The sequence below is a fragment of the Pipistrellus hanaki genome (genome assembly GCF_964339955.1).
Source record: "Pipistrellus hanaki genome assembly, chromosome: 5".
In the NCBI taxonomy this organism is placed as follows: Eukaryota; Metazoa; Chordata; class Mammalia; order Chiroptera; family Vespertilionidae; genus Pipistrellus; species Pipistrellus hanaki.
Genome location: NC_140507.1, coordinates 79,406,836 through 79,419,797, shown reverse-complemented (window position 1 = coordinate 79,419,797; position 12,962 = coordinate 79,406,836). Strand labels below are relative to the sequence as shown.

Genomic DNA, 12,962 nt, shown 5'->3' with positions numbered 1-12,962 from the left:
TAAAATACAGTGTAATATGAAAACACTGGTGATGCTTCAGCAATGTGTTTCTTCTCTGTGCCTTGGTTTCCTTGTCTTTAAAGTGGGGATGAGGCCAGATGCAATCTGAGAGATGTTTTAAGGATTTAGATATTACCATGTGTCAGATCTGAGCCAGCTGGCTAGGAATGGGGTTTTGGCTTTTGTGGTGGAGGTACCCTGTTTCCCCGAAAATAAGACAGTGTCTTATATTAATTTTTGCTCCCAAAGATGCGCTAGGTCTTATTTTCAGGGGATGTCTTATTTTTCCATGAAGAATACAGTACACATTTATTGTTAAATGAAAATAAAGGAAATTTATTACCTGTATATGGTTCGATAGTATGGTAGTTGTCAACACAAACCAGACAAACTGTGAATCATTATTTATTCAATGACAATCATGTCATCATCTTCTGTAACGTCATCATAACAATCCAATTCCTGAATTTCCTGGTGAATTTCTTGTGACTCCATTTCTTTCAGAATCAGTGGACCAAATCTCTCATGTTTAGCCTGCTCTCATGTTTAGCCTTGGGGGGGGGGAGGGCTTTTTTCGGGGGGGGATCCCTTATATTACACTCAGAAGGGAACCTGTAAGTAGGTCTTATTTTCGGGGAAACGGTAGGTAGTTTAAAGCACAGAGATCAAGCAGAATTCAGGATCAGGTTTTCTGTAGAAAAAGCTCTGTTCATTTTGTGAACGGAAAATTCAGTTTCTTTGCCCTTAAGGGCTTCCCATCTGGCCCTGGATTAAAGGTGAAGAAAAGTGGTTAGGACCAGAGCCCTTTACCCCTTGGCTTCTCCGCAGGTTTATTTGGAAAGAGAAAAGGTACAGTCTAGCCCCAATGCTCCAGAAATCAGTTACCTTGATGACATTTTGCCTTAGGGCATTGCTTAGAGATTTCCAGAATATCATTACTTAGTGGAAAATGTATGGGACTGCTTCATCCTCATGGGACTTGCGAGGTAGGGATCTGGTGTCCTTGTGGCTGACAGGGCTCCACTGCCTTGAGGCCAGAATGACTCCTCCAGGGTGGGGCCGCCCACTGCCCCTTGCCTGCAGGTATTCTATGTTTGTAATTCCTAAGCTTCTTTCTAGGGGGGAATGTAATAGTGGAAACGAAAGTGTACATCATTCTTTATCTTCATTTAATGCCCTCTCCCTCCCATGTTCACTTCTCTAGCACAAACTCAGGCCTTCCTTCATGATGGGGCCACTTGTCCCCTTTTGTCCCTTTAAGCACATTGGTCTGCTTTGTGGCCAACTATAGGCATTTTTAACCCTACTGACAAACTACTTCTCCATGGTGCTGCCCCTCTGTCAATATAAGCACTCCCAAAGGCATGTCCTGTACCTCTCTGTCTCATTTGCAAGCCGTGAACCAAAGGCTCCTGGCCAGCTGGCAAGTTGCCTAGTCATTCATCCGTCTCCTCCTGTCTCACTGGCCTGGATGTTATCCAGTAAATGATTACCCCATCCACTTACCTAATCGTGGAAGTCTGATGTTCTATGAATGCTTTTCTGTCATCCCTCTCTCTTCCAACAGTTTCCTACAAACTCTCCTGGCCCATTGGCTTCTTCACTTGTAGCTTTCAGTCATGCAGTCGGTCTTGGCTGGCTCCCCTCTGGAGAGAGTCACAAACTGAGGCCACAAGCCAGAGGCCTGTGCACATGGCCAGCCCTCCATTTCCCCCACAGCTCTCCTGTTGTCTCACCACTCTTGCCTCACCCATCTCATATTGCGTGCGTGCGTGCGTGTGTGCGTGTGTGTGTGTGTGTGTGTTTAATTTACTGTTTTATTTATAGCCCCTTTTTCTGAAAGAAAACCAAATCAGAACACACATGGATAGCAGTAAATGAAACCATGAGAACAAGACAACATTATTTTTTAAAATGTATTTTATTGATTGATTTTCTTTTTACAGAGAGGAAGAGAGAGGGATAGAGAGTTAGAAACATCGATGAGAAAGAATTATCAATGAGCTGCCTCTTGCACACCCCCCCACTGGGGATGTGCCCACAACCAAGGTACATGCCCTTGACCGGAATCGAACCTGGGACCTTTCGGTCCACAGGCTGACGCTCTGTCCATTGAGCCAAACCGGTTTCGGCAAAACAACATTAAGTTCTGTTCAGATAATAGTCTGTAAACTCTCCCCCGGCCTCACTCAAACCCTGGCGTGTCGCTCTGCAGATGACTGTAGACCCTGTTTCTTTGAGGTTGAGGTCCTATTCTTGATCAACTAAACCTGAGAACTTGGAGAAACCCCTTTCCTTGCCGCTCACCTCAGGATAAAGACACGCCTTTTGCCTGCAAGGTTCCTGCCCTTCCAAATGTAGCTTTCAGGGTGCTGCTACTCCCTCTCTCCCTTTCTCAGGTTACTCACGACACCCTGCTGCATCTTGCTTGGGTCACCAGTATTTGTTCTCTATTCTCTGAGCAAGCTTTTTCTGACAGTTCCATCCCTTACTCCCCGCCTTTGGGTGCTTCTCCCTGCATCTACCTGTAGGCATTTTTAACTCTACCGGCCCCCTTGCGGCTTTCATTGGAGTGCATTTTATTCAGGTCTTGGCTCTGGGGCACATCTCTTCTTGCCAAAACTCCCAGTCAGGTGCCTTCATGTGTCTCCTTCCTACCAGTGTCACCTCTTTCCTCATTGCCCTGCATTGATTTATGCTATAGCCACTATTTTTTCTCTATGTCACATGTCCATTAGTTCTAGCCACACTTGTACCACCCCAATGGGTACTTGCCTTGTATTCCCAGAGCCTGAAGCAGGCCTGCCCAGTTACATCTTCCTTTGGAAACTATTGTAGTCCAAATAGTGTTCCTGGGGCCCTCTGTCAGATAAAGTTATTTAATAGCGGAATGCCTTTCATGATTCTGCACTTCTGGCACACTGCTCTCTTAGTTTGGAGCTACACCCCACAAGCTGCTGCCCAGCTGATCTTCACTTCCAGTCTCAATCACATTCTCATGCCAGCACGGAGTGCCCCTTCCTTATCTCAAGCACCGTATGTGCAAGAGGTACCAGAAATCCTGGCACCCACAAAGGCCTCCCTGACCCCTCTTCCTCTAAGTGTACTGTCTGAGGTCTGGGCTCTGTTCTCCAATAGAACCCACACTTCTTAGAGATCAGCTTAGGAGCCATCCCTCCCTTCTTGAGCCTTAGGAGTACTCTGGGAGGGCACATACTGTAAATTTTTGCCTGATGTCTTAGACATAGTTAGATCTCATTAAATACTTAAGTTCAGCATGGGGTACAAGATTCCTTAGAGCAAGCAGCATGATTGATGAGAGCACTATGGAAGAAAAGCTATCTCTCTGGCCATGTCAGTTTTGCTAGCCTCAGACTCATCCTGTAACCAGAACCCCGCCTGCCTGCCTCAGGAAGTCCAGCTCTCTATAGCCCCACCAAGTTGCTTTTACATAGCAAGCTCTCTCCCCCTGGTGCTTTTAAAATTTGATCATTTACCAGAATTGCATTTGCAAAAATCTTTGTGGGAACTTTGGTTAAAATTACATGTGGACTGGATTATAAAGTAATTAACAGAGTGCCTGGCATGTGCTAAGAGTTCCAGAAAGAAAGTTATGACAAAGCCAGTCAGTTTTCCCTGTCTTGTTTTGTCCCCTGCCTACCAGAGTCCTGTGGTCCTAAAATAGGTCCTCTTTCATAAGCCCTTGCCTGACTTCCTCAGCCAGAGTTCTTTTATCTCTAGTAACTCTTGGGTTTACTAAAGGAGATGCTCCTGTGATGTAGGCAGCTGCTAGCCAACAAAGTCTGTCTTGTGCTGTCACTGGGTTTAAAGCTGATCATTCCTTTGTCTTGCTAGTAGGAAAGTGTCAGAAAATCAGTGTACAAAAAGAATGCAAATGGTCAGCACATGTTTGAGCAGTGTTTCTTCTCATTAATAGAATCTGGGAACTCTCAGCACTATGAATAAGGGTGCGTTTGTGTGTCTGGAAAGCGGTTTGGCAATAAAAACGTGTAATGCTAGCCCTAGCTAGTTTTGCTCAGTGGATAGAATGTTGGCTTGTGGATTAGAGTCCTGGATTCTATTCCGGACAAGGGCACATGCCCAGGTTTCGGGCTTGATCATCAGTAGGGGGTGTGCAGGAGGCAGCTGATCAATGATTCTTTCTCATCATTGATGTTTCTCTCTCTTCCCCTCTCCCTTCCTCTCTGAAACCAATAAAATATATATATTTTAACATGTATCCCTGCCCTAGCCATTTGTCTCTGTGGAGAGAGCATCAGCCTGTGGACTGAAGGGTCTTGGGTTTGATTTTGGTCAAGGGCATGTGCCTGGATTACAGGCTCAATCCCCAGTGGGGAGCATGCAGGAGGCAGCCGATCAGTGGTTCTCTTATCATTGATATATACATATATATATATATATATATATATATATATATATATCCTTTTCCCTTCCTCTCTGAAATCAGTTTTTAAAACAAAAACATATACCCCTGACCGGCAGTTGTCTCTTTAGAATAACTTCAATAGGTACACAAAATCACCCTTGTAAGGATGCTTTTTACAGAATTTGGTGTGGCTTGAAGCAAGGGTCGTTCAAGGATCCACAGGACAAGGCGTTTAGATAGGCGCTGGGCGAGGGTGGTGATAAATAAACTTTAAAGTCAAGTTAATAAAATGTTAGATCAAGTATGGATTCATTATTGTGTTATCAGCAGTTCCTTGTGGGATTCTTTAATCAACAAGCACATGTTATTTAAGTTGCCAGAAGATGTTCTTAGTAAGCATGAGGCTTTGCCTGGAACACTCAGTAATGGACAGTGGCCATCCAAGAAGGGCAAGCCAGCCTTTCTACTTCTTCCTGCCTGGCCTCTGCTTATCAAATGGAATTACTGACTTGGTTTCATGATTCATGAGCCATAAATACAAACAAGAATTTTAATATAAATGACATATTTGGGGCGCTCTCATACATGGGCAATGCCCCCTAAAAGCTCTCAGATGTTATAAAACTTGGTTTGTCTTTTTTATTTTGTGTTGGTTTTTTTGTTTGTTTGTTTGTTTTTCTAAAAACCTGATTTGTTGCTCATTGTCCCTCCTGCATGAGCTCCATAGAGCCACAGCTCCTGCCCCCTCCTGTTTGGCTTACCTCCATGCCCTGTTTCTCCCCGTTGTTACCTGTTCTCTCTTTCCTTTTGGATGACCAGTCTTTGAGAAGAGCAGGCCTTGGAGTCCTTTTAGTCAGTGCATGGAGTGGTTCCTTGGCTTAGCTGATCAACCAGTCTCTGTGAGAGGAGCTTAGTCCTTGGTCGTGGTGGTGGTGTGGAGACACATGTCATCATGGTGGTGCCTTTTCACTGACTGTGGCTTTTCTTTTCCCTTTTAGAGTGCCCAGTGAAGAATGTGATGGGATCAGTAGCATGTCTTCGGAGAGTGGCCCTGGGACGAGATTAAGAAATCTGCCCGTAATGGGGGATGGACTAGAAACTACCCAAATGTCTACAACGCAGGCCCAAGCCCAACCCCAGCAAGCCAACGCAGCCAGCACCAACCCCCCGCCCCCGGAGACCTCCAATCCCAACAAGCCCAAGAGGCAGACCAACCAACTGCAATATCTGCTCAAAGTGGTGCTCAAGACACTATGGAAACACCAATTTGCGTGGCCTTTCCAGCAGCCTGTGGACGCCGTCAAGCTAAACCTCCCTGTGAGTAGTTTGAGCAGGAACCCAGAGTAGCATCTTCCAGGGCGCTTTTTACGCTGCTCCTGGGGAGGATAGACTATACGGCAGGGTAGAGATATGCTTGAATTGTGAAAGCATGAGACCCAGCTCAACTCCAGCACCCTCGGCCAGCAATCCTAATGAGTAGTAATGAGGAAGAATAGAGGACGTGCTTATTGGCTTAAGCAGATTAGGATTCCAGGAAGTATTGTGTAGAGAGCAATTGAAACAAAGGTAAAGGAGTGCTTGCAGTTTTCCTTTCATTCCATGGGTAGCTGAAGTGAGAGCACTTCTCTGTCCCCTCTCTTCTCGGGTGCTCCTAACCTTCCCAGAAGTAGAAGCTGTTGGTCAAACCATGCAAGAGAAGGCTGGCTTGCTACAGGAGCAATCCTCTTCTGGTACTAGCACCATCATTGTCACTCAGAGCGTAGGGCAGGAAAGGTGGTTGATTATTTCCCAGGGAGCAAGTTCATGGAAGTGGCCTGGCTGGAGGCCAGATATGGGTGCATCTTTGTCCCAGCTGCCTCTCTGCATGCCCTCATGCCTACCCACCCCTTTGTGGCTATACCGCACTAGCTCTTGGTGGTTTTTTGTTGTTGTTGTGTGTGTGTTTTATTTATTTATTTTGTACTCTGCCTCTTCTCTCTTTAGAGAGGTTTCTGTTTGTCCACATTCCTAGCAAATGGTTCTGGAAACTCGACTTAGAACCTTAACTGAACCTCAAGGAACAAATGAGATAAATGCTTTAATATTATCTTTTCTTCAAATGCTTTAATTGTTTTTTTCTTCAAAGCATCAAGGACTGAATGTCTTTTAGTTGCCCTCTGCTGTTTGCTAAGTCCCATCCCTACACCTGCAACCCCTGAACCAGGAATTGGAATTAGATAACCCAGGCAGCGGTTTATGAGTGCTAGAACTGTATACACTAGGACCTCCACCTTGAAACAGGCATCCAGTCTCAAGTAGGATGAACATACTGGCACGATTCTCCTGGCTTAAAGGCCACTATATCTGGGACAACTGTCCAGTGCTCTCGCTGAGTACATGTCATGTGCACTTGAGAAGAGGGCACTGCAGGCCTGAGTCATGAACTAGCTCAGGAAAGAGGCTGGAGGCAAAAGAGGGTCCTCACCAAATTTGGACTTCAAAGGCCACACTTTTCATTGACGATAACAAAGGGTAGAGGCAGCTGACCTGTCAGTAGAGGGAAGCTCTTGGAAGAGCTTGCTACTCTGGTCTCTGGTTGAGCTGGTTGTGCAGTGTCCCTGATAAGGGTGATCTTCCTAGAACAAATACAAAAAACGGGGAGAAGAAGCCCTGGGGTGGAAACCAGGGAGGTGGAAGCTTGCAGAGGGGAGCCAAGAGACCTATCAACAGAGAGCAGTCCCCCATGTCTCCACATTGGAGGCTACAGGGGGGCCAGAAATGAGGATTCCTACCTGACCCTCCTGTTGGCCTTTAGGAAGGCATTGGTGACCTTAGGAAGATGTGACGCAGAAGTAGAAACCAGATTCTCGACGGTGTGAATGAGAAGGTGAGGACACGAAGCCATCATTCAAAGAAATTTGGCTTTGAAGGGAAACGCGGCAGGGTCAGAACAAAGAAGGGGTTGGTTTGTATAGGGTGATGCAGAGGGCTGAGAGGGTGAGGCAGAAAGGAGAAAGGACACTGGGGGACTTTTATGCAGCAGCATCCTAGCCACTGGGGGACAGCCACAGGAATGGGTTGTCTATTAGGTCAAGGATTTCCACTTGTCTCTGTGACTATTGACATCACCCTCAGCAGCTCTGATATAGGAAGGAGAGGCGGATAGACAGTGGCACTGATCCAGTATCTTTAGAGAGGTAGGAATATTGAGAAGTAGATTCAGAGGGGCGTGGGGGGGTGGTGGTGGTGGTGGTGGTGGTGGTGGGTGGTGGTGGGTGGTGGGTGGTGGTAGGCTGGGAGCAAGGTCATGCTAAAGCCCAGTTTTTCGGGGGACTCAATCCCCCACCCCTCCATCTCCCGCTTTGGGGGATATTAATAGGCTCACCCAAAAAAGGTTTCCTTTCCTTCTTTTCCTGTTTGCTTATACCTTCCAGATCTTCACCTCCATTTTGGTCTCTGGTTCTTGTTGGACATTTCACTAGAATGCCTGCCTCTTTCAAATTCAGTACACATGTATGGTTGGATTGTCATCCCACTAAACCCACTGCCTCCTTGTCAGACCCTTTTCCCTACCACCCTCTTTTTGTCTTCATTTCACCTCCTACCATGTCCTCTATCCTCAACCACTGTCCTGTTTGCCCTTGAGTCACTTGACACACTGTGGTCACTTCAAGCAGCTGAAACCTTCTAAGAGACCTCTGACCATAAATCTGAATTTCCATTGGGACAGATATATCTGGACTTGATTCTCTTGGGAGAGGTGATCAGAGCACAGTATAATGTAGTAGAAAAGTCTGGTTCAGTCTCCCCTTTGAGGCCTCTTGGCCAAGATGCCTAGAGCTGGGATCTATGTGAGCTGGTGATTTTTGTTCCTTTTCTCCTGGGTGTCAGAGCAACTCAAAACCTCACACCCTCAGCTTGCCTTGTCAGTACTGCCCACCACTGTTCCCAGCTAGGACATTGGCACATGCTAACAGGCCTTCCTCTGCCATAGGCTTCCACTTGGACTTGGTTCTGTTACCCCATTCAAGCCTAATTATGGGGTTCTTGGTGGGGCTAGGTGGCTGTATGCAGGTCCCCTGCCTGGCTCTCTGGTCCTTCCGCCTGGAAACCTAGGTACTGCCTATTCTGTCCCCAAATTCCCCTATGGTTGGTTTTTTGTTTTGTTTTGTTTTAAACATTTGGTTTTAGTATTCTAGACTTAGAAGAAAGCTGTGACGATATTGGTGTTTAATCCAAAGGGCTTGTGGACATCTATTCCTGCCATATGGCTCCTTCTAGAAGTTTGGCACTTGTAGAATAAGATCCAAGGGTTTGAGGAGGGTCTGTAAAGGCTGTGCAGATGCCTCATTTGACAGTTAACCTGCTTAGTGCTTACTTGTATCAGATACTAATGGTTCCTTGGTGGTAGACTGTGTACAAGTAAAAGAAGTGAAAGTCCGATGAATTTGACTGAAAGTAGAGGTCTGCTCCATGATTATTCAGTGTGACAAGTAAGGGATCCAGTTGTTCGGGGTGAGCTCCACTACTGGTTCCATTGGAGTCTGCATTTTATGGACACATAAAATTTCACATTGTGGAGAGAAAGTAGGACCTGCCACAAGTGGTTTTACTAGATAAGGATTGCTTTTGTAAAGGCTGTATGTTCTCCCCTTTCTTTATTTAAAATGGAAGATCACTATAACATACAAAAAAAAAAAAAAAACACCTCAGTAAAGACAACCTGTTCCCAGATAGGGCAGTTAGCAAACTTGAATGTTTTTCCTCCAAATTACCACCTAGCATTTGGGAATCCTTCCCTGGTCTCCTTTATCTTAGGGTCCCCTTGAAATTGTTCACTGACACCATGGAAGAACTTCAGGCTGTGCATCTGTGGAGTGACCTGTGAGATCTGTAGGCCCAGCTATGAGTGCTGTGTGACTGCAGAGGTGACACTGGCCTTTTACTCTCTCTGCTCTCCAGGATTACTATAAGATCATTAAAACACCTATGGATATGGGAACAATAAAGAAGCGCTTGGAAAACAACTATTACTGGAATGCTCAGGAATGTATCCAGGACTTCAACACTATGTTTACAAATTGTTACATCTACAACAAGGTGAGATGTTGGGGCCAGTGTCCAGCTGCCCTACGGGGAGGAAGAGGCGGATATGTCTGAAGCACATAGGTAGGGCTCTTGGAGTAGATTGGAGTCTGACAGAGGGCATTGTTAGAAGCGGGGGTAATGGAACCGTGGTTTTGCTTATGACTGTGTTTCTTTTTCGGGGAAAGGGCTGCTGTGTTTTCATTCTGAGCCGTCCTTGTTAGCTTGAAGCACATGCTTCTTATGCCCTTGGGATTTGGATTCTTGAATATGTGTAGTAGAGAAGGTGTGAGAAGAACAATGAGGACTTGCTAGAAAGTTCATTTGGATGATGTAAATTGTCAAGAAGAAATCTACAAAATGTATGCTCAAACAGAAACCTCAATGTGAGAGAGGGGGCAATGGGGTCCTGCCTCATCTGGAACTGTGAACATGACTATTGTCAACTTGTAGCGATAGAAGCAAGCGTCCCCCAGTCTTACCTGTAGACCTGAAGATCACTTCTTAATTCAGTAGCCAAACCTTAAAGCTTGGCTATGCCATGAAGCCGGATCATTTGTTTACAGTTCAGACCACACATGGGATTAAAACCAATCCTTTAAAATAGAACGACCCTGGAGGGAGACACTATACAGAAATCACCCTTTGACCTCTACTGGTATAGTGGGTAAAATTGCCCAGAAGAGATGGGTAGGTGAGTTTTTTGAAGTTTACCACATTTTTTAAAATTCTCAGCTCTCACTATTGGATTTAAGTTTAGATTTAAGCAAAATGTGCACAGATGAGGTTCTCAGTTTAGAGCTGAGTGGAAACAGCATATTACTGACTACGGGAGATTGGGAGTCCGTAAGGCAGTATGAGATGGTCATTGCCCAGAGCCCCAGTGAGCTGGCTTGGAATACACCGAGGAACATGGTTGGAGCTCTGCTAACATCTGCAGCAGAAAACCATGTGTAAATCAAGTACATCTAGTGAAGTTGAATAGTATTAAAAGAAGGGCCCCTGTGTCTGATTGATAGATTGCTAGATGTTTAAGGCATAAGGATGGTTTTTCAGATGGGCCAGAGCTTAAAAGGCTAGAGAGGGAGGTGCTGATTCATGCAGGTACCTGAGACTGTGATGCCTAGTGGTATAGCTGTGTTGTGGGCCTTTGGGGTTCATCTCGGGGAAACTGAATATGATGCTTCATACTTTGGTCAGAGGTGGTGGCAAAGTGTGTAGAATTCTTGCTCTGCTTAGACATTGGGGGTGTGAGTTTCTGATCCTCGCCCTACATGTCTCTTCCAGCCTGGAGATGACATAGTCTTAATGGCAGAAGCTCTGGAAAAGCTCTTCTTGCAAAAAATCAATGAACTGCCCACAGAAGAAACAGAGATCATGATAGTTCCAGCAAAAGGAAGAGGACGTGGAAGGAAAGAAGCAGGTAGGGGCCCCCACACTGAATTAACGAGGAAATGGCTTCATTTCTGACCCTTTTTTGCCCCTCTCCACTCCAGTAGGAGACTAGGAGTGGTAGGAAGATGGCTGCTGGTTGGATACGGTTGGACCAGGTTCAGTGGTGGACCTGCCCCAGCAGGTCTCATGACTGTGTAACCCTCCCCCAAAGGAACCCTGCCTTTTTTGATGGACTTCAGTTAAGAAGAAAGTATAACTTCTTTAAAATATTTTTAAATTATGTTCATTTTTTGCCCTGCCAGCACCATAGATAGGGTCTGCTTTTTCATTTTAGAGAAAAGAACTTAACCTGCCCAAAGGCATTTTTAATTAAACCCAATCTTAGAGTCTCGGGAGTTTGTTATCTGAGTTATCTTAATGTGCTTGTGTTGGAGCCCTGCCTGTTTTTTGGTGCCCGAACTTTTAATCTGCCTTGCCTATCTCAATGCCTATCCTTGCCTTCTGCATCTTGCCGTTCATGGTGATGCAGAATGGTGATGCTTGCTATGAGCTATTTGCTTCTTGCAGGAGCCAGCTATCACCTGGCTTCCCACTGCACTCAGAAGTGGTGATTTCATGGGAGCAATCAGAGTTAGTACCCTGCAATGCTGAGGGGTAGCCAAGGAGAGATGGTCTCAAGTCACCCCTTAGCCACAGAACCTGCCTGTGTGTGGGGGCAGACATAGGGCTTTGTATATCCAGGCTCACCCGCACAGCTGTAGAGAGGCAGCAGCTGGTCAGTCTCTCTGTGGCTCTGGAAAGTGGGAGCTTGCCAGTTTCCAGAAGCCTTGGCCATGGCTTCTAATGCCCGCCCCTTACCAGGAACACTTGCTCAGAGGAAGTGCTTCTGGAAGTGAGGACAGCACCCCCCAAAATTGCCAATAAACATTTTTCTGCTCTTGAGTTGCAGTCCTGGTGCTGACTCTCAATGTGTGTTTCCTCCTTCAGCCCAGGCCTCCCTGCTTATGAAGGGTCTTTGTGCCCAAGAGAATACTTGCAGCCAAGATCCCCAGGAAGTGTGAATGCAATGCACCCACCACTACTGAAGCAAACCCTCTCTCTCCACCCCATTCCACCCCTCCCCAGCAGGTTGACAGACTTAGCTGAGGTCTATGTTGTTTGAGATGTTTTCTCTTAGGCAGATTGCTATGGTGGCACTGTGTGCCACATATATGAAGATCTGTGCTCACCACATGTGGCAATGTCCCCAGGAGGTCGGTTTGCATGTGTCAGGTACAGCTTCTAACCACCTATCCCTTTTATGGTTGGTAGGGCCGGCAAAACCTGGCGTCTCTACGGTACCAAACACAACGCAAGCATCGACTCCTCCGCAGACACAGACCTCTCAGCAAAACCCTCCACCTGTGCAGGCCACACCTCACTCCTTCTCCACCATCACCCCAGACCTTATTGTCCAGACCCCTGTCACAGTGGTGCCTCCCCAGCCACTGCAGACTCCCCCGCCTGTGCCCCCTCAGCCCCCACCCCCGCCAACTCCCCAACCTGTACAGAGCCATCCACCCATCATTGCGGCCACCCCACAGCCTGTGAAGGTGAGTGTCCCTTATGTGCTTGTGTGTGGCCCAGCCCAACCACTGGTGGGCTCCTACCACCCCCTACTCCTTGATTTGTAGCAGTGAGCCTTGCAGGAGATAGCTACCCATCCTTGCCGGTGCTTTATGAAGAGGGTGTCCTGGCTCCCAAGGGCACTTGTGAGTGTTGGGGGATGGGGGAGAAGATTAAGTCAGCATAGTCCAGAAGCTACTGACCCAAAGATCCCATAATGGAGGCAGTGTCTCTTTAGGTTGTTGACTCCTCCCATTTGTGATTTAGACCATACATGTTGACAGAAGCTAGCTAAATGGTTTCTGAAACGTGCCTTCCAAGGTGGCCTACTGGCAGTCTCGGATCTGAGAATCCTCCAACGAGTAGGAAGCTGTGGTCAGAATGTTTTGTTGGCCTTTGATGAGCAAATACAATGAATTCTTCTACCCCTAGCAGGGCCTGTCCTAGCTGTAGAGCAGAGTGGTGGGACACGGACTCCTATTCCTTGGGAGGGTTGGGACTATAGGAAGGA

At 46.6% G+C, this 12,962-nt stretch overlaps 1 protein-coding gene across 4 annotated transcripts in view; it reads left to right on the top strand.

Annotated features, from left to right (window-relative positions):
- Positions 1 to 12,962, top strand: part of BRD4 (bromodomain containing 4) — an 88,374-nt gene that overhangs the window by 50,409 nt on the left and 25,003 nt on the right. For 3 of the 4 annotated variants that reach the window (XM_084885829.1, XM_084885827.1, XM_084885828.1), the window contains exons 2-5: positions 5,386 to 5,704; positions 9,329 to 9,466; positions 10,739 to 10,874; positions 12,158 to 12,438. In XM_084885829.1, the coding sequence (XP_084741955.1) occupies positions 5,420 to 5,704; positions 9,329 to 9,466; positions 10,739 to 10,874; positions 12,158 to 12,438 (840 nt within the window). In that variant the 5' untranslated portion in view covers positions 5,386 to 5,419. Of the gene's footprint in view, positions 1 to 5,385; positions 5,705 to 7,181; positions 7,254 to 9,328; positions 9,467 to 10,738; positions 10,875 to 12,157; positions 12,439 to 12,962 lie in introns of those variants that run through there. The other variant, XM_084885830.1, reaches the window with a different exon arrangement.